The sequence below is a fragment of the Protopterus annectens genome, chromosome 8.part0, assembly GCF_019279795.1.
Source record: "Protopterus annectens isolate FY-2018-M chromosome 8.part0, PAN1.0, whole genome shotgun sequence".
NCBI lineage: Eukaryota > Metazoa > Chordata > Ceratodontiformes > Protopteridae > Protopterus > Protopterus annectens.
In genome coordinates, this window is record NC_056741.1 from 1931356605 (window position 1) to 1931379692 (window position 23088).

The 23088-nt window shown below is 39.3% G+C and overlaps 1 protein-coding gene across 1 annotated transcript in view; it reads left to right on the forward strand.

Annotated features, from left to right (window-relative positions):
- LOC122809733 (endonuclease/exonuclease/phosphatase family domain-containing protein 1-like) overlaps positions 1 to 23088 on the forward strand; it is a 318686-nt gene that overhangs the window by 186851 nt on the left and 108747 nt on the right. Inside the window, exon 4 of the mRNA XM_044081440.1 lies at positions 6790 to 6900. Coding sequence (XP_043937375.1) covers positions 6790 to 6900 — 111 coding nt within the window. The remainder of the gene's footprint in view (positions 1 to 6789; positions 6901 to 23088) is intronic.

Sequence of the window (23088 nt, forward strand, 5' to 3'; positions counted from 1 at the left end):
CTCTCTTCCTAGTAATGCAAGATAAAAAGATTACTGCCTGATGTCTGAGAAAAAGGAATCAAATAACCACCTTCCAGTTCTTTTTAAAACTTTAGTTGAGTGATCCTCCTCTGCCAAACTGCAGATACACCCTGTATGAAATGAATGAGATACTTAAGTGTAGGTATGACTTGGGATCTCAGGACTTTTTTCATGGAGGTATTGACTTCTGCCAGGGTACTAGAGTGATGTGACACAAAATGAAATATAGGGCCCTGTGAAAGGGTGACGGGTTCTAATTTGCAGAGAGATGTCGCACAATTTACTGGGCAAGATATGTAATAGATGGCCGTATACAGCTGAATTTTCTGCCCCTTGCTGAACTGGCCTGTTTTGGACTTTCTTAGCCAAAATAAAACAAATTCCTTGCTCAGGAAAACATCATCCCATCACAATGAATAAAGTAACGCACTGGCGCCAAAGGATCCTGCATATAGCCAAGTAAATTAGGTAGCCCAGAGGAGGAAGGAGGAAGCTGAGCAATAAAGTCACTTAATAATCATCCCCATAAGATGATGCCAATGGATTTCCTGGGATCCCAGGCAGCTCCATTAATGTTTTCCCAACCCTTTACCATTTTGCCAATGAGCCACTGTCTGGAAAAACGAGGAAGCCTAAAAAATGGGCCAATCAATCCAAGGCTGCTAGGAGTATTCGGAGAATGCTGGGTATGTCATTCAAAAAGCACCTATGAGCTATAAACTGCAGTGTGAACAAAATATTCCAGTGTCTGTGGGGTGGAGGCAAATTACTGTAGAAAAGACTGAAGGCCTGCAATGATGATAAGTAAGCCCTTTTGGTATTCTGAGCCCAAGACTTGGATAAGAGTGTCAAAGCTACCCTTCACTAAAGCCAAACTTCTGGAAGAATAGGTGTTCCACAGGAGTCCATGTCTGAAATTAATTGGCAGAAATGAGGAACCTGAAAATGGGATAAGCTGTTAGATATGCCATTATCTCTTCCTGATACATGATGACTTGAAAAGCTCAATTCTAGTGTGTAAACTTAGCAGGACTACCAACCTAATCACTGAATGAACCCACATGGACTTCAAAGACTTCTTGTTCAGTGCATGGACTAATGCCAGGTTGACTAAGTAAAAAGAAACCCTGACATTACACAAATGTTCTTTCCATATTAAGGTGGTTACTCAAACAGGAAAAACGTCCAAAAAGGTAACATCCTTCTTTCCTTCCTCGAACCATGAAGCATGCACCTTTGCTGCAAACCACCTCCCTAGGAAATACCTTTTGGATGCCTATACCTGCTGTGGTGTTGGTGAAAAGCTGAAGGACACCCAGGGACTTTCCCAAAACGTGACCCCATTGTATTTGAGGAAAAAAGATGTTCTACAGATGGAGATTTTACTTAATCCTATTTGTAAGTCTTACCCTGTAGTGCCTAATTTTCTAGCCCTTCAATAGGTTGGATAAGAACCTAAGAAATTTCCAACCAAGAGCAACAGCTCTACAAACAAAGTTAAGTAAATGATGCAACTGCATAACTTCACTGACACATTCTTTATGAGCTCCCCAAAATGCGTGAATTGAAGATTTGATGTGAATCAGTTTGTTTGTGGGAAATATAAATGCAGAAGCTGGAACATCAATAAAGAGGCCCAGAAAGGTAATTGTCTGACAGGGCCCTTCTAGCTTATCCTTAGTCAAGAGAACCCCCAATTCACTACAAAGCTGAATGGAAATGACCATGCCATCTTGGGCCCCTGCCCTTCCTTCACCTATTAAGAGGAAATTATCTAGGTAATGTATGGCAGCTTGTCTTGGGGCCTTTTACCGCCAAAACCAATGTAATGTGGAACTAAAGGTTTCACAAACTGCACAAGCCAGGGAACAACCCATAAGTATGCAAAGTCAAATAAGAACATCCCATTGAAATTAAATCCTAACAAAGGCCAGTCACTCTCCCTAATGGGAAGGAGGCAGAAGGTAGACTGGATGTTTACCTTCTGCCTGGGTTTGAAAATAACTTGATGGCTTCAGAAGCCTGATCTAGTGAGGCATAGTGTACTCCTGACTGCTGTTTATCAATAAAATAATTGACTGAAAGAACAATTAAGTGCAAAAGGTGATGGATTGGCCAAAATTCCCCCCTTTCCTCTTTGGAATCAAGCCTATGGAAGATATATTGAAAGCAGGTGAATGAGGGTGTGAAAAGGGGCCGATGATCCTTCCCACTGCTTCCTCAGTTTACTTAAGAGCCTCTTGTTCATTGCCTTTGATGGATGAGAGGTTCTTAACTACCTTGAAATTCAGTGACACTAAGGACTCAGTGGCAAACTCCAAGGAAAAATCTTTGACAAGGAAGAAGGCAGACTTCTTATTGGGATAATCTGAAAGTAGGGTGGCAAGCTTATCTACTCTAATTAGGGAATGCGAAGGCCTGAGGTTGAAACTGACCAATGAAAGATTGCCTCTTTGGCCACAGAAAAAAAAGATGATGGCTCTTGACTGGGTTATCTTTTCTCTGACTTGCACACTTATCACCTAAAGGTGTGTTTGGGTTAAACATGGATTGACCTGGTTTCCTTTAATATCTAGCAATAGGGCAACCTTTACTACATGGAGCAAAGATGGGTGACCTGCATGTAGGCTATGAATACTTCCCATTGTTAAAAGCCCATGAAAATTTCACTTTCAGTTGGTTCTTACTTAGGGGGTTATTTGCCAGGGAATTAAGTTTCATTGCAAAGTCAAATATCTGGGTGCCACTGATCCCACTTAAGGCACTTGTCTGTAGCCCTTTTTTTCTGGAACCTTAGATCATATCAAGACCAAGCTGAGTCCCTCCTATATAAGGTGGGCTTCCCTGATATAAAGAAAGTAAGCCAAAAGTCAGTAGGCTTGACTCAAATCCTTTTCAATTAGAACAGCCATGTATAACGAAAGTCCCAGAACAAGTTGTCCCAGTTCCTGTTTACCGCCTTGACCATAGCTTTCATTTCCAGTGCAGCAAGGATGGCAACAAGGTCTTTAGAGCTAGAGTTGTTAGCGTCTAGAATTCTTTGAATGCCTTCCTTGTTGATCAAATCAAAAATGTCTGTAAAGTCAACCTGAATGGCTTTCTCTTTGATATTCAAGTGGAAAATGTGCCATAATGTGTGACCTCAGAAGAGCAGACCTAGTTGAGCTATCCATGACCACAGGGGCAAGAAACAGGTAAATCGATGTCTGGGTTGTTTGACCTGCCATCATTGGCAGGTGAAAGAGGGAATTCAAGGTCAGTGCTGATGGTGAAGATGAAGTAGGACCAGAACAAGTTTGCTGGGATCCTTGAAGAATGCTGGCTGAACTGGCAGTAAAGACCCAAAGTTCTTTTCCAAAACCATATAAAAGCTCCTAGACCTACCCTCCTCTGGTAATGAATCTAACAATTCTGATAGGTAATCATTTACTGGTTGTTGCTTACTGTGCAGTTGTAACCCTGACCTCACAATATTGTCATTACCTTTAGCGTCCTGCACAGTCTCTTGTATTAGCACTGGTATGCTGAAAAATCACGTATGTGTTTCTGAGTCTTACATCTGGGTTTTTTGTCTGTGGCTGTGTCATTTGAAGTCTTCTTCTCCAAGAATAGTCGACATCTTTTCCTGTTAAGCATGTTTCTCTCTCCTGACTATGCACTGTCTCCAATTCTGAAAACAGGCCTTGTGCTTTTAAAGTTAGTCACTGCCATCAATCTTCAGAACTCATGGAAAGGGAGTATCTGTAAGGAAAGATGGGGAGATGTTAGTGCCATGAAATAGCAAAGACTACAGAAAACTTCCTGACTTGCTAGCATCCTAAGTAGAGCCCACAATTCTCACAAACCTTCCAGACTTGCTAACATTCTAGCTACAGTCCATGATTCTCACAAAAAGGGGGGGGGTGTTGAACAATAGCTTGAACCAAGGTGTAATCATTAAGTGCATAGTGCATATATATCAATGCTTAAATTAAGAGAAAGACCCCCTGCCTCAAGAAAAGCAAGTCTTAGTATGAGACCTGGACAAAGCCTAAAATAATGGGGTGGGCAAGCACAAAGTGTAGTCATATATTTGAAATATTGCTCTTAAAAACTTAGTATGGCTGCTAGATTTGTTATCATGCATTTCCTGAAGGATACAAAGTCTGAAACTCAGATGTCTATCGTTATTTAGGAAACTCAAGCCTCAGTGATTGACAGAAAATCAAAACTTTATGATGAACTGGCTAAAATGTGATGTAAAAACTGGGCATTCTGCAAAAATCTTGACAGTTGAGAAATATGGTCCAGGGTAAAACAAATAAATAATGTCTTGCTACCTTGCTACTAGTGTAAGGTAATCAGGAATGTGGCAAGCTACAATGAATATTTCTTAGGGTAGATTTTGCCTTTTAATATATGACCCCTTCAGAAGATTAAGTTTCAGAAAGTTGAACATCATATGGTCAAGACAATATGATTGACTTGCCAAAAGGTTGAAGCTTTTTTATGGAGATTGCAGTACAGTGGGGAAGTGAGAATTTACCCTTTTCCCCACTGTCGTGTGATCTTGCAGTTGGTATACATAATATGTAGGGGGTGGGAGGGTGCAGTGGGAATGTTGATGTTTGTAGTCTTGTTCGACTTTTCCAAATGTCAGACATACAGTCTCCAACATGTGAAGTTTGACTTTTCTGAAAAGTATGATGTTATTGCATAGATCCTACACACACGCACACATACACACACACACACACACACACACACACACACACACACACACACACACACACACACACACACACACCACACACACACACACACACACACACACACACACATATATATATTATATATATATATATATATATATATATATATATATATATATATATATATATATATGACTGGAAATCCTTACAACCTCTTCTTCACTGATATCCTCTGCAGCTGAATTTGTATAGACAGTGCCTGCTCAGTTTGGGACATCACTCCAACAATGTGATGAGAAAAACCTTTAATCCAGAGATAAGCCAGATAATGAAGCACAACTGACCATCCACCCACTGTCATGCCAAAAAGCCATACATAAAGCATTCAGCTTCCCCGAGCACCACTACTATAGGTTTTTCTCTAACAAATAATACCTGAAGTACTGGAAGCCTGACTCAAACGAGTGACATCATGTAGGTACCAACTCTCTTCTTCACCCACTCAAAGCACACTCAGTTTAGGTAACATTGAGCATACTACTAATTATATCTACTCTCAGTGACTAGCCAGGAGTCTCCACTCTGTGAGGCAAACCAAAATTCATGGCGAAGTCCTGATATCCATTAGCAGTCGAACTAATGATGGCTAGCCCCAATAATATTTCAGGTAGGATTAATAATAATAATAATAATAATAATGATATAAAATATATGCATGCATAAAAAACGTTCCCTTTGAGCTCAAACGGGGGACAACTGCACTGTAGTCTAAGGCCTTAACACCGGGCTACTAAGGAACACCTTAACGGTAGTATAAATAAAGCAGAGATAACTGACTGTAAGACAAGTACCTTACTCAAATTGTCGCTGGAAGATGGCTCCATTGTTTTTCTGTAGCTTCTTCCTGCAAGCTGACCACTGAAATGCAGCTGGTCATGGAAGGGGGTAGCTTAAATAACTCTCCTGAGATCTGCCCATGCATTGACTCACTCACAGACAATACTGCTTACTGGTAAACTGTGCTTGTAAACAATGGCATAGATGCACATAGATTAACCAAAAAGAAAACAAGCTGTAATAACAGATTGCATTATTATTCTCATGAAGTATAGACAGACAGAAAGACAGATACAGAGATATGGCTGAGAGTGTTTTCTTTTTAACAATTTTAATTCAATCCAATATTTCATATATTATTTAATTTGTTCCTTCCTTCCTTTTAACCGCACTCATCTTCCTGAACACTATTCTGCATGTATTGTACCCACAAATTCAATTTGTGTCTATGTATTTTGTTCATTTCCTATTGTAACGACCCCACCTCCAGTTCTTTTATCTCCTTTGCAATATTCAGTAATTCAGTTACTGTTGGTTTAGGTTTTCATTTCCATTTTCCAGTAATTGCTTTTTTGACAGCCAACAGCATTCACACTAGTAGGACTCTACTATGTTTAGGCAATAAAGACTCTATGTCCCATCTCAAAAGATTAAATTCCATTGCTAACAAAAATGTGTTCCCTCAGTATTTCAGATAAAAACAGAATAAGTGATAATGGGTCTATATTAGAACATCGAATATTTAACAGCTCGAATCACTAAAGAGCGACCTTTAGTGATTGAACTGTTAAAACATCAAATGTTCAGAAAAAAAAACTAAAAGATGTAGGCAGGGGGGAAAGCCACCCTGCACTCCCCACATCCCCCGCTACTTAAACATACCAACCACGAGACCATACTACATTGAAGTAAACGGAAATCTCCCCTTATGGAGATTTCCGTTTACTTGTTCGTTGTTCTGCAGTTTCGCTATTCTCGTGTCGACAATGTCAGATTCTACATTGTCGGCTATCGAGAATGTAATATAGACCCAGTGACAACTTTTAGTAAAGCAGAATATCTATTACTTGATTTTCCAGAAATTGTGGTAGGACTTTGGAATTTACAGGATAGTCCCAATGCACCTCACTTTAAATCTAGTTTTGTTAAGTACTTGAATAAGAAATGCTAAATGATTTGATCTGTAAGCATAACCGTAGCATAAATATTTTAAAATATATTGCGTATTTTGTTATCACAGATATGTCTTGAAATGGAAAGTCCCATGATTTGTTCAATAGAAGACTGGGCTGGTGATAGAGGAAGATGGAAATATGTCATTCTGGATGAACTGAATGAAGAAGCAAATGAGGTAATGTTTTATTTACACATGTGTTGTACATGTGAAATAGAAAACCATTTTAAACTATGTTGGAAGCTTTAAATGGTTGTTCCTGTTTTTTTTTCCTGTTGAACCTTTATAAATGCTAAGAAAAAAAAAACATAAAACAGGACTCTTATCAGTGATTGAAAACATTTTGAACCAAGATTGCCTTACATATAAAGTAATGATTAGGAAGGGTCTCCCAGACAATACAGAACAATCGGACATGAATACATAAAATGGTGATCAGAAGATGATAAAGGCACATTTGTTTAAACTTGTTATTCTTTGCTGAGGGGAAGCCCCCTGCACCAACATGTAGGGGAATTATAGCACCATATTCCTTGTTACTTGTATTAATCATGCCTGACTCACACATACTTGTGAAGAGGAGGCAAATGCTTGCTCTAATTGTCATTCTTCTTTCATCAGCAAACGCAGAGAAAAGGAGCATTTTTGAATCATTGCTCAACCCTTGTGTTCTGGTTGATGACTCTAGTCAGTGAAGTGCAATTCTGTTTGACATATTTCTCCTTTTGTTTCTGCTATAAGTGTCTTAAAGTTAGCTTCCATTCTATAATAATGGCAGTAATGGTCTGGATCTTCTCTAGACCCCCCCAACTATATTTCACTGCAATCATACTCAAAGATATTTAATCATATTTTAATTAGGAGGGTGTATGAACCTAATTAGTCATTTGATTATCTGATGTAGCGGATTTCAGTCAATAAACATTCAATTCCTGCTTAGGATCTGAAAAGATCCCAAATCCATTTAGGGTGATATTGTTGTTTTTTTATAGTATTTGCTTTAAGAGCCAGAAAAGAAAGTATAGCATTGTTAAAAATTATATTTTTATATGTTTTCATTATTTTGTATGCTCATGCACTATGAATTATTTTTAGCAATATTTAAAATGTATCCATGGTTTTGAGCCTATGTTCTCCAATTGCTGTTGGCTTTGCTCCTGATTCTTAGATTTGCTCTGAATGTCGAATGTGGTGCTTAAGACTGAGGCAGTGGTTGGAAGTGGAGGTAACAGCACCCCTGGAAAAAGAGGTGCAACACTTTGGGGTATTTTATCTAGGAAGAAAGGAAAAACAGCTTCTGTCTAAGATTTATGTAAAGAACTATGGCAACAGACGAGGTTATGCTGGACATGATGAAGGAGAAACTGGGAGTCTGCCAAAGGATCAATGATTAAAAATATAGGCAAGAATCAGACAAATTATACAAACAGAAATACGAAAAAGTGGAAAGGTAAATGCAAGCAAATTAAATTGTGGGAAGAGATAAAAAGAAGATTTTCTCTGCATTCTCTTCAGGGAGGGGCAGAGTGCCACAGGTTGGACCTCTTACAATGGCTGGAAAGGCATCCTTTCTAATTTCAGATTTCTACCTCAATATTCTTTTTCTTTGCCTTCTTGCTCTGCTCACTCGCTTCAGTGTCCATCCTGGAGGCAACAACAATATGGAGACTTAATTTCTGCTCATACAATGTCTCCTGTACTGTATTTATCCTACTCCACTGCCAGAGACAAGAAATGTGTTATTATATGTTCCAGACTCAGTAAGCTATGATATTAGCCCATGGGCACTGAAGTAGGTCATCTGCTTATATTAATATCACAATAGCACACCGGGGCAACTATCCCATCCCCCGCGTTGGTGGGCTAGTGTCATATTACCATAAGCAGATAACCTGACCCAGTGAAGATGGGTTGCTATCATATTACCTCCAGCAATCTCCTGCATCTGTGCCAGTGGGCTAATTTTGCATTACCACAAGCAAATATTTGGTCCAGTACCACTGAATTGGTACTGCAATACTAAAAAGCACATAGGTTCCTAGGTTTATAGTTGTGTACTAGGGTAATGGCCCTGGAGCCTTTTACAAGCCTAGCCCATAGGATTACCCTGGCATCGTGCCACCCGACCTTAGTTCCCAGTGCCTCTGTCGAGTAGAGCCACTGGAGTGATCCCCGGGGTGAATTTTCTATTTCCCATCCACTCATTAAGATTTCTCTTGAAGAGGGCCAGTGAGGTGCTCTGCTTGACATGTATGAGAAGTCTATTCTGTAGCATGGGCAGTCTCTGTGTTATGAACCTGTCCCTCCAGCATGTTCTGTTGATTGTGGTAATGAGGTGAGGTCTCTAGAGCATGTGGTGCAGAGATATTTGGATTTCTTTAGATGTAGCATTTCCAACAGAGCTGAGTCAGACATGGCTTTGTAAGTCAGGCAAAGATTTCCTCTAAGTAGGTGATATGAGACAGAGAATAGTGAGTTTTTTGAATCTGTCCATATAGGACAAGTGTTTAAGGCCTAGGATCCTCTTTGTGAGGTACTTTTGTGGCCTCTCCAGTTGCTGCAGGTGTCTAGTGAGGTACATGCCAAATGGGGTATTGTACTCGATGATTGGCCTAATGAGGGAAGAGTAGAGGGAGACAATGACCTCTTTCTTCCTGGATGCAAAGCCCTTAGTAATAAGATGTGCCACACAGGAGGACTTTCTGACCACAGTGGCAATGTGGTGGTCAGAAGAGAGGCTGCTGTCAACCTGTGTTCCCAGATCTCTTATAATGCCTTCTGTGTTCAGTGGACTACCATCGATGTGGTAATTCATGGGAATCGGGTTTTTCCCAACAAGGATGATGACACATTTTCTGTCATTGAGCTTAAGGCCATGGTTTTGACACCAGTCATTGGTCTCAGAGAAGCCTTTGTGTAGGATGTCAACATTACGTGGGCAGTTAATAATAGCTCCCAACTTGCAATCGTCTGTGAATTTTGTCAGCCAGAGTCCCTTCGTGTTGGCCTGGACTTCAGAGAAGTAGATACCAAACAGGAGAGGACCCAGGACCGAACCCTGTGGGAGTCCACTCGACACTGGTCATCAGTCTGACTTGGAGTCAGCTACTTTCACACTGTAGGTCCTATCTGTTAGCCAGTTTGCAACCCACCTGGTGATATAGGGGTTGATACTTGGCTTAGTGAGTTTTTCTATGATTCCTGAGTGTGGAATGGTATCAAAGGCCTTGGTCAGATCAAGGTAGGCTGTATGAACCATCTTGTCTTCATCCACAGCCTTGGTGACTGACTCAAAGGAGTCGACCAGGTTGAGCAGGCATGATCTACCCTTCATAAAACCAAACTCTGTGGGATCCAGAGTTTGGAGATTCCCTAAATCCTTGTTTGTTAGGTCCATGATGATGCATTCCATAGCTTTGCATATCAGACTCATCTGGCTAATGGGGCGATAGTTCCCAGGGTCTGTAGTTGCTCCTTCTTTGTGGAGAGAGATGACTGTAGCAGTGTGCCATTCAGTAGGGACAAAGCCTGAGGTGAGGCTGTGATTGAACAGGGCACACAGGTGAGGTGCTATTTCACTCTGTAGTTAATGTAGAACACAGCCAGGGATATTGTCAGGCCCCACAGAAGCTGTATTCTTGGCCTGGGACAGTGCTGTTTTAACCCATGCAGCAGTAATACTGAGTGTCTGACAATCTACTGGCATTGTGATTGGTCCTTTTGGGGGGGGGGGTAAAGTTGACACTGAATCTGTCGGCCAGTATATTGGCAGTATCTGTAGGCTCGGTATAAGAGGTACCATTGTGCAGTAGCTCAGAGCAAATCTGGGTATTGCTGTGGAGATTCTTTATATAACTATAAAAGGCCTTGTGGGTGTCTTTACTATCTGCTGTAATTCTGTTTTCATAAGTTAGCTTTAGGGGATTTGATGAGGGATCTCAACTTTTTGCTGAGGCTGATAAGTTTTTCCAGTCTTGGGACTTCACCTTATTCTGCATCAGTTTCCTCCTTCCGTGGAGAATTTGTTTATGGCAGGGGACCACCAGACTGGCTTGCTTTTTTTGCAGGAGAGCGTCTTGGTTCTATTGGGTGTGGCGAGATCCATGTATTTGTGTATGTGTTCGTACAGTGCATTGGTGTATGACTCGGCAGTCATGCAACTATTCTCCATTTGCATGGGTGCCATGAAGTTAGCCACCTCTGTTTTTAGGAGCTCAAAGTTAGTTTTGGTGAAGTTTTTTATGGTGGTTACCTTTGCGGGGGGTGGGGTGGATTTCCAAGGTGATTACTTTGTGGTAGGATCTAACCAGGGAGGAGCTGACTATTGGTGTAGAGAGACCACCCATGTTAGTAATGATCAGGTCAAGGATGTTGCTACCTCTAGCGGGGGTAAGAACGAGCTGGTCCAGGGTATTGGAATTAATGAATTCCAGGAAACTTTGGGCAAGTGTATTGGTACATGAGTAGTTTTCCAAGTTAATGGAGGAGTAGTTGAAGTTGCCCAGTATGAGAGTGTTAGGTTGGACCCTAATATTCTCCAGGGTGCTTAGGAACGTGGAGTGTGAGTCTTGGGACATGGTTGGGGACCTATAACAGACTACAACCTGAATTGCTGTCTTACCCAATGTTAGCTGCACCTGAAGTATCTCTGATGCGTTATGTTGGGCTACCAGTCTGGAGGTGTGCGCATCCTTTATGAATATGGAAACACCACCACCTTTACTGCTTTGGTCTAAGTTCTGGGGCTGAAAGGTGTGGAATGAGTTATAATCTGGTAGTGTAGGGGTGCTTTCTGCTGACTTGAATTAGGTCTCTGTTACAGCACAAATGTCGATGTTCTCCATTTTGAGGACTACTTCGAGCGAGTGCATTTTGAGATTTATACTTCTAGTATTGAACAGCAAGATCCTCAGATTGCGTTTATTTACAGCTGTTATGGTGGTAATTTGGTCTTTGGAACACCACCTAAAAAAGGCACTATAGGAGTGGCAAGAGCCTTTGCCAGTATCGAAAGCTCAAGGTTGACAGATGCAGGCCATCTCTGGCAAAGCGTTGAGGTGTGTCAATCATGTTATCCCAGGCAGACAGATACCGGATCCCCTCAGAATGACACAGAAACTTAGCCAATTGTTGAAATCAATCATTTTCTGCTTGTACTGTGGTATCATTGTGGGTAATGGTAGAATGCTGCTCAGTGCTAGGGTCATACCCAACTGGGCTACATAATCCGAGAGCTCCTCCATGTCTCTTTTCATGTAGTCCAGGGAGGTATGTCTCAGGTGTTCACACCCACATGTACAATGACAGTCATATTTGTACCTGTTCTTGAGAGACCTGAGTGTGTGTATTATTTGGTGGATCCTGGCACCTGCAAGCAGCTGACTGTTACTTTCTCCTTATTTAACCTAGTGAGTGGGACGTCAGGTTGCCTCACTATCTAGTCACCTATGACTAGTGTGTTGGGCATGCTGTTTTGCCTTATGGGCTTTGGTTGAGTGGCACACTGTTTATGAGAGTTATGTATTCCGTGATTAGTGTTATGCTGTGGATGTATTCTGTGATTAGTGTTGTGCTGTGGTGGTCGAGTACCTTCCTGCCTTGGAGGTCTTTGCTGTTTGTGTAGATTTTTGTTGAGAGCCACTGCGAAGGTGGGTGTGTTGTTTGTGTTTTTATGTGAAGGCAGTGTTGGTGTGTGTTCTGGAGGACTATGTGTTCCATGTGGTGTGGTGTAAGTGTTGACCTCCTCCTCTTGACCAGCTATTCCAGTCTTGGCTGGAGAGTGAGTGGCTTCCAATTTGGATATATAAGTGCATCTCTCGCAAGTCTGAGTGTTGGGAGGTAAGAGGAGAGGGTTGTCAGTGTACATGAGGCAGATGCTACATTGCGCCTCAGAATGCCCAAGTTCACCAGGTTATAGGAGAAAGCACAGGGAACTGACCTTTAGACATGCTTGGAGGGGTGGGCATTAATAACTACTGGAGCTGTTTCCTTGTAGAACATTTAGTGCTGGTAGCACTTTTGTGTGCTACAATAATTGCTATAAGAAGTCTGGTAAAGTGCTAGAATAATAAGCTAGTAAAAGTGCAGGAGAGGAGAGAACTAGCAGATCTAAGAGAAAAATTGAAGAGCAGACTTTGGCACCACTCAGAAGCTTATAAACAGTCCTGGATACAACTACAGCAAGTCTATATCTGGACTGGACTAGTTACAGGAAAGGCGGGAAACAAGTGGAAATGCCGGCTTTTAAACCAGAAAGTTGAAAAAGATGGAAAAACTGCCCAAACAGCCAATAAACTACAATTTCTGGGCCGGAAATAACTCCTCCTGTGGTAGATAGGCTACCTAATGCTTACCCACTGATAAGCTAGAAGGCTTCCCTCCAAGACAGAAAGGCTTGAGGAGCTCAGAAGCTTACCAACAGTCCTGGATACAGCAAATCTGTATCTGGACTAGATTAGTGCCTCAGTGTCAATGGCTTGGATTGTATTACTAAAAGAAAATATCCTACCTCAGTGTCAGTGACTTAGTGTTGTATTACTAAAAGCAGATATCTTGCCTCAGTGCCAGTGGGTTAATGCTGTATTTTATTACCAAAAGCACTTATCCTGCCATAGTATCAGTTTGTTAGTATGGCATGACTAAAGGCACATTCCTACCTCAGTGATAGTTGGTTAGTATTGTATTACTAAAACTGCATATCTTACCTCAGTGTGAGCGATTGATACTGCATCATTAAATGCACATATCCTGCCCCAGTGTTAGTGGGTTAGTATTGTATTAAGCACGAATGAAATAGTAGCCAAACTGTAACGGACAAACAAGCAGACTTCTTCAGAATAATGAATCAATAGTGCCTCTGATTTTTATACAATTCTTTACCATCAACAATTATTCAATGATTAGTAAATTGATTAAAACAATCAAGTTAAAACATTTTTTAGTTCTCAAACTTGATTAACCCTTGATGTAAAGTGCAGCTAAAAAAAAAATATATATATATATATATATATATATATATATATATATATATATATATTTCTGCATTATATACATTTGAATGTGTATTAAAAACAATTTAATAATTCATATTGTAAGTTAATTTCAAGACAGTGTACACTAGTAAAATAAAACATTTTAAAACATTTGTACTAATATGAACCAAAATAATATAAACTACAATAAATACATATTAAAAAATAAAATATTGTATATAAATGTTTAATAAAATATACAAATATTCTAAGAATAATTCTCCTTTAGCCCAATAGGTCATTGTGTTGTTAAATATTAATAAGGGTCAAACCTTTGTCAATTAATATTGCTTTTATATTAATGTATTCGTTGAGACCCGGAAAATAATTAGACTTAAGTCTCAACTGCCACTTTATCTCCCTTTGTAATAGAATGTTCTTAATGTCCCCTCCTAGTGTCTATTTTATCAAACCTAAAATTGCAAACTTGAAATCTGTAAAACCTTCACAAAGTACAGAATGTTTGTAGAGGGCACTTGTCTCCTTTTTCACCTTAATATCGTTCATATGTTCATAAATTCTCTGTTTTACCCACATAGAAGGAGGGACATTTTGTACATGTGGCTAAATAAACCGACATCCTACTACGACAATTGCCCTTACAGAATGAAACCCTACTGTTAAGACCATTCTTAAGAATTATATCTTCCACCTGGTTAATGTGTGTACATTGTCTACAACTACCACACCTTGTTGTTCCTTTCTTGTTATTTTTATTTTTATCAAATGGTGTTTTCCCTCTTTCAAACAGTCTTTTGGGGTTTTAAATTTGTTAGATCCACGCGTGGTGATTTAGCGAACATATTGTTGGAATTGAAGTTATATCTTAGAAAATTGAACCTGAGAATAATTAACCATCATAAAAAACTTTTCAATAACAACATACAAGGTGACACCACAGAGAGAGATATACCTCAAATCCTTCCAACTTTAACTAGGAGGAGCATTTTTAATCCCCCATTACACCCGGTTATTAACACCTTTGAAACTATAGTAACCAATGAAATATACGAAACATATGGAAAACATAGGGGAGGAATTACAACAAACAATTTAAAAGAAGATGAGGGAAAACTTTTGGAAACCTTAAGGGAAGAGGTAAACCTAAGATTTATGCAACCAGATAAAGGTGAGGGAGTGGTTATTTTTTATCAGGAAGTATATAATGATGTGTTAACCGCCTTGTTGACCAACGAGGAAACCTACACTACGGTTTCATATAACGAAGTCCAAATAGCTTATAAAAGGATAGACTTCCTGTTGGAAGAGTACCTCATAGAAAACAGAATAGAAATTGAGAGTTATAATTTTTTGAAACAAAAGTACCCATGTATACCCCAATTTTTTGGAATACCCAAGATACACAAAAATATCTTGGAGCCTCCTTTTCGTCCTATAGTTTCAGCAAAGAATTCCAAGACCCACCCACTGGCAGTTTTTATTGATCAAACATTAAAGGAAACTGTCAAGAAGCAAAAACATTTGGTCCAGTACTCCTGGGACTTTCTGGGTAAAATAAATGACCAGTTATGGTCGGAAACTTGTAAACTGGTTACTATAGATGTCAAGGACCTTTTTACATGTATTCCCAGAGATGTGGGGTTCGACTATTTTGAGAACAGTGTCAACAAACACCTTGAGGTCCCATCGGACAGTAAAAAACTGATATTAGAATTAACTGAAGTTGTTTTGGATAACAATTTCATTTTGTTCCAAGGTGAATATTACAAACAAGTGACAGGGGTGGCTATGGGGGCAGCATGTGCCCCCATTTATGCTAATATTGTTCTCCTTGGATGGGAGGAGAAATACATTTTTTCTAGTAATTTTATGAAAAACATCAAAATTTACCTTGGGTTTTTGGATGATATTTTCCTTGTTTGGGAAGATGATCAAGAGGGTGAATTGGAGAAATTTATGAAATATATAAACGAAACCATCAATTTTTTGTCCTTTACCTATGAAGTACAGAACAACAGTATAAACTATTTGGACATTACTCTTAGTAAAAAGGTTAAAGGTTTCAAGTCTAATATTTTCCGAAAAAATACTTGGTGCAATAGTTTTCTTCACTTCAACAGCCTGCACCCTTTTCATCAAAAGAGAAGCATAATCAAGGGACATGCTGTTAGAATTGCAAGGATGACCTCAGAACACAAAGATTTACTGTTTGAGTTTGTATTTTTAATGGAAACATTTTTAGAAAGGGGATATCCCAAACAGCTAGTTGGTGAAATTTTGGAAGAAGTGTATTTAGGGTGGGGGACTAAGTATAAACCCCTGTTAGGTCAAAAGTGGACACACAAAGATAACAAGAAGGATGGCATCAAAGATTTTTCAGGTGCATGTATTGTTGAGTATAATGGTTTTTCAGATTGTTTTACCAAAATTTTGGAAAATAATTGGTCTATTATGAAGACCAATAAGGAAATTTATGAGATAGTTGGAAACAAACCCTTACTTACATACAAGACGGGTATGAACTTCAAAAGACTGTTTGAAAGAGGGAAAACACCATTTGATAAAAATAAAAATAACAAGAAAGGAACAACAAGGTGTGGTAGTTGTAGACAATGTACACACATTAACCAGGTGGAAGATATAATTCTTAAGAATGGTCTTAACAGTAGGGTTTCATTCTGTAAGGGCAATTGTCGTAGTAGGATGTTGGTTTATTTAGCCACATGTACAAAATGTCCCTCCTTCTATGTGGGTAAAACCGAGAGGGCACTTAGAGAGAGAATTTATGAACATATGAACGATATTAAGGTGAAAAAGGAGACAAGTGCCCTCTACAAACATTCTGTACTTTGTGAAGGTTTTACAGATTTCAAGTTTGCAATTTTAGATTTGATAAAAATAGACACTAGGGGAGGGGACATTAAGAACATTCTATTACAAAGGGAGATAAAGTGGCAGTTGAGACTTAAGTCTAATTATTTTCCGGGTCTCAACGAATACATTAATATAAAAGCAATATTAATTGACAAAGCTGCTTCGGTTTGACCCTTATTAATATTTAACAACACAATGACCTATTGGGCTAAAGGAGAATTATTCTTAGAATATTTGTATATTTTATTAAACATTTATATACAATATTTTATTTTTTAATATGTATTTATTGTAGTTTATATTATTTTGGTTCATATTAGTACAAATGTTTTAAAATGTATTATTTTACTAGTGTACACTGTCTTGAAATTAACTACATTATTTCATTTTAAGGTTGTTAATACAACTACAACAACCAAAATTTCTTACACCTTGATTTGAAACACAGTTTATTTATTTTTTCAGACTTTGCCAAATCACTCAATTTTTTAAAAAAATACAACATGAAAATTTAAAAAAAAAAAAAATAAATAAATAAATAAATTACAATATGAATTATTAAATTGTTTTTAATACACATTCAAATGTATATAATACACAAATATATATATATATATATATATATTTTTTTTTTAGCACAGCTGCACTTTATTTGGTAGTTTCAAGAATGCACAAAACATCAAGGGTTAATCAAGTTTGAGAACCCATTTTGTATAAAAATGTTTTAACTTGATTGTTTTAATCAATTTACTAATTATTGAATAATTGTTGATGGTAAAGAATTGTATAAAAATCAGAGGCACTATTGATTCATTATTCTGAAGAAGTCTGCTTTGTGCAGACGAAAGCGATCAATGTGGTTGGAATTTATGCACTGCTAATTAAAGACTTTTCTTGTTTGTCCGAACGGAACTTTGTTTTTGTTAGTATTGTATTACTTGTTGTGTCTTTCGGCTTAGGGGTCGCCACAGCAGAACTCCGGTCCGCTAATGTTTGGTAGTGGATTTTTACGTGCAGAGTTACCAGCCCTGACGCACAACCTTCAACGAAGGCATGCCCATTCACGCATGGCTCCACACAGAAGACGCTCTAGCTGAGAATCGAACGAGACACCGTCTTGCTGTGAGGTGACAACGCTACCGCAGCACCACTACCATGGGTTTTAGTATTGTATTACTAAAAGCACATTTTCTGCCTTGGAACCAGTGGGTTAGTATTGTATTACTAAAAGCACATTTATTTATTTTATTTCTTTATTTATTTACAGTTTGTTTTCCAGGATAGTCCGTTGGGCTGCAGGAGCCCATTTTCAATGGAGTCCTAGGGAAAAAATCTCCAGAAAAAAATACAGATACATAGGGAGGAAGTATAAAATCCATAGTAGTACATAGTAAAGCCAAGTACAAATACTTATCATGTGTACACATATCTATTTTTCAATGTGTTAACATAATGCAAAAAAGGAAAAGAAAGATATGCAAATAGAAAAAAACATCGTTCAACAAGAGTCATTCAGTTGGACAATACAAAACATTTTTTTTTTTTAGATTATGGTGCGGGATCTTTCATTTGTAAGTAAATAACATCACTGGATGGAGTACTATAGTAGGTAGTGATTGGCAGGAAATGAGTTAGGAGGAATTAAGGGAACAGAATAGTCTGAATTTAGGTTGGATGAGAGCAAGAGCATTTCCATTCAGAAGTAAGGTGAGAGTGCAGAGAGGTTTTGAATAAGGAATGACTGTTGATGGTGCGGATAGAGGGAGGGAGTTCCAGAGGTGTGCTAGAGAGGACATCAGGTGATTCCCAGCTGGACGTGAAGGTTTATGCAATTTAATTAGGTTTTGGCAATTAGATCTTAGTGATCTATCTGGTTTGTGCATTTCAAAGGTGTTTTCTAGGGATGGCCAGAGAGATGGGTTGTGAATGAGTTTGTGTGCTTGGATGAGCTGGGTGTAGGTGAGGAGGTTGGGTAGCTCTAGCCAACTAAGTTGGTGAAGGAAGTTACAGTGGGGGGAGAAGGCTCTATGACCAACAGCAAATTTTGATATCTTGTCATAACAGGATGAGAGTTTTGCAGTAAGGAAAGAATGAAGGCTATTTAGGATGTGAACACCGTATAAAAGGGGTGGGATGAGATATGTATTGGCTAGCATAATCCTGGTGGTGGGAGAGATAAAGCGACTATGACAGTAACGCATACCTAGTTTTCTATGGGTTTTTTGGATGTTTGCTTGTATATGCTTGTCGGGTTTTAGTTGGTCATCGATAATAACTCCTAGCAGTTTTGTGTCAGAGACTAGTTCTAGGGGATATTGTTTTTGCTGTAATTAAGAAGGATTGTGTGTCTAAGGAAGAGGTTTTAGAGGTGCTGAATAGCATAACTTTGGTTCTGGATGCATTCAGGGCAAGATGATTGTCTAGCATCCACTGTTCAGTGGAGGAGAAAATGGCTTGTGTTAGATTGTTGAGAGTTGTAATGGAAGGGGGGGAACAGATTATGGTGGAATCTTCAGCATATTAAATAAGTCTGGAGTTTGGGATAGCATGGTAGAAATCATTTATGAATATATTGAATAACAGGGGGCCAAGAATGGAACCTTGGGGGATGCCTGTGGAAGTGCTGAGGAAGGATGTGGTAGCTCTTTTCCATTTTACTGCTTGTTGCCTATTTGTGAGGTAGCTTGAGAACCAGTGGATGGAGGGGGAGGATAAGTTTAGTTTAAAGAGTTTGGAAAGAATCAGGTTGTGGGAAATGGTGTTAAAGGCCTTATTCAGGTCAAGGAAAAGAGTAGATATGAAGTGTCCGGAGTCGTGGGCTTTGTTGACTTTTTCAAGGAAGGACAGAAGGGCAATGGAGGTACTATGACCTGGTCTAAAGCCATATTGTGTGAGGGCTTAGAAGCTGGTTATTGATGAGATAAGGTAAACATTGTTGGTGGACACACTTCTAAAGTAGTTTGGAAATAGGAGATAGGATGGCGATGGGGCAAAAGTTAGGGATGTCATTGTTGTTTCTGCCTTTGTGGAGAGGGATAATAAAGGCCTTCTTCAAGAGTTGGGGGAACAGGCATTCTGAGATGGAACAATTTATTAGTATGGAGACAGGGAGGTCATCTACTTCAGCAGCTACTTTTAGGAAGTAGGAGGGGATGACGTCAGGGGCACTGGAGCCAGGTTTTAATGTTTGGAGGAGTTTTTGTATAGTGGATATAGAAATGGGATTGATGGAGAAAGGTGAGGTTGGGGGCATGGAATGTTGGGAGAGGAGGGGATGGAGATAGGCTGAGGAGGAGCTGCAGAGTTGGTAGTGAAGGATAGTGTTAGTTTGTTGATGGAGTCAATAAAGAAGGAGTTAAATTGGGTTGCTAATTCCATGTCAGTTGTATCTGGGTTGGGGCAGAGGTTTTCTTTTTTACCAGGGATGAGGAGAGATGTTATTCCTTTCCAAAATTGCCTGGGGTTGTTATTATGGTTGGTTTGAAGGGAAAGAAAATAAGTTTTCTGGTCAGTAACAATGAGTTTTTTGAATTTGTTGCATAGAGTTTTATATTCAGTAAAGGTAGAAGGGTTTTTATTTTTTTGGAACGTGCCCATGCTTTGTCACGAAGATGCATGGTTACAAAAGTGTTTTTTGATAGCCAAGATACAAGGTTACTTTTTATGCATTTAGTTTTTAGGGGGCAAGGCAGTTGAGTAGGTTTGTAAAGATGGTGTTGAAATAGGAGATGGAATTATCTAGGGAAAGACTTTTTAATGGGTTCCAGTTGATGTACTTTAGTGTGTTAATGAAAATGTCTGGGTTGAAATTTTTTAAGCAGCAAGATGAAATATAGGTGTGAGTATGCTGAAAAGTAGATGGGAGACGGTGGGGAAAGGTGGGAAGATGGTCTGCTAGTGGGTCAGGGAGAGTGCCACTGTCAGAGATATAGTGGGGGTGGGATACTAGGATCCAGTCTAGTATACTACCATTAGTGGAGTTTTTTGAAGGTCTAGTAGTGGTGTTGATTAATTGTGTAAAGTTATACAAGTTGATATTGAGTGAATTAGTGGGAGATAGAATTGTAGCCCAGTTTATGTTAACGTCACCTAGGATTATTGTTTCATCAGAGATATTGGAGGACACCCAGGAGAGAATGTCTTCAAGGCATGAGACATTGTCACCAGGGGGGATATAGAGGGAGAAAAGGAAAATGAGTTTGTGCTTATTTAGGTGGAGTAAAGCTAGAATCATATCTGCCTTACCAAATTCAGGGATAGGTTTGGTATAGGGGGTGACTAGCAGGGATGAAGAGTATAACAGTGCTACCCTCCACCTTTTTTGTGTGTTCTGTCTTTCTTAAGATGTGATAGTTAGGTGGTATGAGTTCGGAATCTTTTATATCGGGTTTGAGCCAGGATTCTGAGATGGAGAGAATATCTGGCTGGTTATGAAGAAGCCAGGCATGAAAGTTTGGGAGTTTGTTACATAAGCTCTGAGTATTTAGAGCTGAGAAATGGAGGGTTTTACATGTTACATGAGGTGAATGTGAATGAGGGGTTGGGATGTGTGTGGGAGAGGGGCCAGGATTTGGGTGGATGTCTCCAGAGAGAAGTATGGAGATAAGATGGTGAAAGAAGTATTTAGCTTGCTTGGACTGTAGTTTATGGGTATTGAGCTTTGTAGATATGTGAAAAGTGTTAAAGGAGGTAAAATGTTTAGTGTTGGGTAGCAACTTGTAGATAAAGAGCATGCTAATGTTCAAGGGGTAGAGAGAGGGTGATATATAGGCTGAGATATTTGTGTCCTTTATTGTGAAAGGGATAGTTGTGTGAAATGGTCGGGGCTGATTAGCAATGGCATGTTGGGTGAGATAAGTTAGGGAGGTCAAGATGATCAGCAGCAGTATGTGGGTTAATTATAATAGGTGCTTAATGCTCATGTTAGTGTTTAGGAGTTGTACTAATGGGTGAGCCTGATGGGGTAGGTATTTATGTTAGTTATGTAGTTTTAGGGTTGGGATTCTTATTTGGATGATAGATTGCAGTGGTGGTGGCCAGTAAACTATACGGGGAAGGATTATATTAAGGGTGTGGGTGCAGGTGTGAATTGACTAGGGTTGTGTTGGGCTATGTGGATTGGTTGAGTGGGAATGGTGGGAGATGTTTTATGGCTATAATAGTGGAAGTGCAGGGGGCAGGTGGTAAAGGGAGCAGGGTAGGGGAGCAGAGTTAGCCCGAAGGGCGAACAGAGCAGCTAGAGTCAAGTAAAGGAAGAATCAAAGTCAAGAAAAAACAATCAGAAGAGTGGAAAGGTAGGTTTGGAGAAGAAAGTATGCAGGAGGGGAGAAAGGAAGTTATAGTGGTGGGTGATAGGGGGAAGGATAAGGAGATGCACGGAGGTAAAGGACTATTGATGTCGGGCTATAGCAGAATAGTCAACATGGCTAAATTAATTTCTGCTAGAGGGAATATTAAGAGTGGGTACAGTCTGTCATCTAGTGGACAAATCTGTATTTGCAGTACTGACCACAGTGAGCGTTCCCGAAATAGGGGAGAAAACAGAGGAAGGAATGTTTGGCTGCTAGTAAAAGCTATGATAGGGGGTACGTATGGGGGGGTCAATGTTAGGAGGGTTTGGCTGCTGGCTGTCCTGATGGGGTGCATACACTAGCCACCTAGTAGGGATAAGGCACCATTAGTTATTTAAATTAATGAGGCAAGCAAGTTTCAAATACACATACTTTCTTGATTCCCTTGTTTGAGGAAAAAAATAATCAGGGAGTTGTTTGGTTCTTTCTTGTACTGGGGATGAGGTACAGAGTTCTTTTAGGGTGAGGCTTATTTCCTTTGTTGTCCAGCAGGGCTCGGATAAGAGTTAAATGTAGTACAAAAGGCTGAAGAAAGGCTACGGAAACTATAGCGAGGGAGAAAAAAGTAAAGGGGTGAATTTACAAGTTATAGGTGACCAAACAGTGATGCGTCAACATCAAGGCATATTCACAATTAAACAAATAGTATTAACACATTAACTATGTAGATTTCAGCTGCATTGTACGTACCAAGCTGAAAACAAGCAGTAAATACCACTTTAGACAAGTTACGTATTGCTATAAGACTGTTTAGTCATGCTAACACGCTAGTGCAGACTAACCTTTCATAATCACATGTAGTGCTAGCCAAAGTCCAACATTAAGCATTTAAAATAGCAACCGCCAACACATATATGCTTGACATATATGCAATGTTTTACATTACTAAAACAAGGAGTTCAGCAACTATGTTTGAGTCGTAATTCGATACAATAGCAAACAGTGTTAATAAATGAGTTACTGATCTCAGTTACATGTACATATGCACGCTATTCACAGGATATCAAATACATTTACATAGTAAGCTATTGCATTCTAAAACGTGGTTCCTAGCGTATTGTTAGTAGAGATAGTAGGTAGGAGTGCTTATTATTTAAGAGCAGACACAAATTGTCATTTACGTTTAAAAAAAGACAGTCTGCAGCATT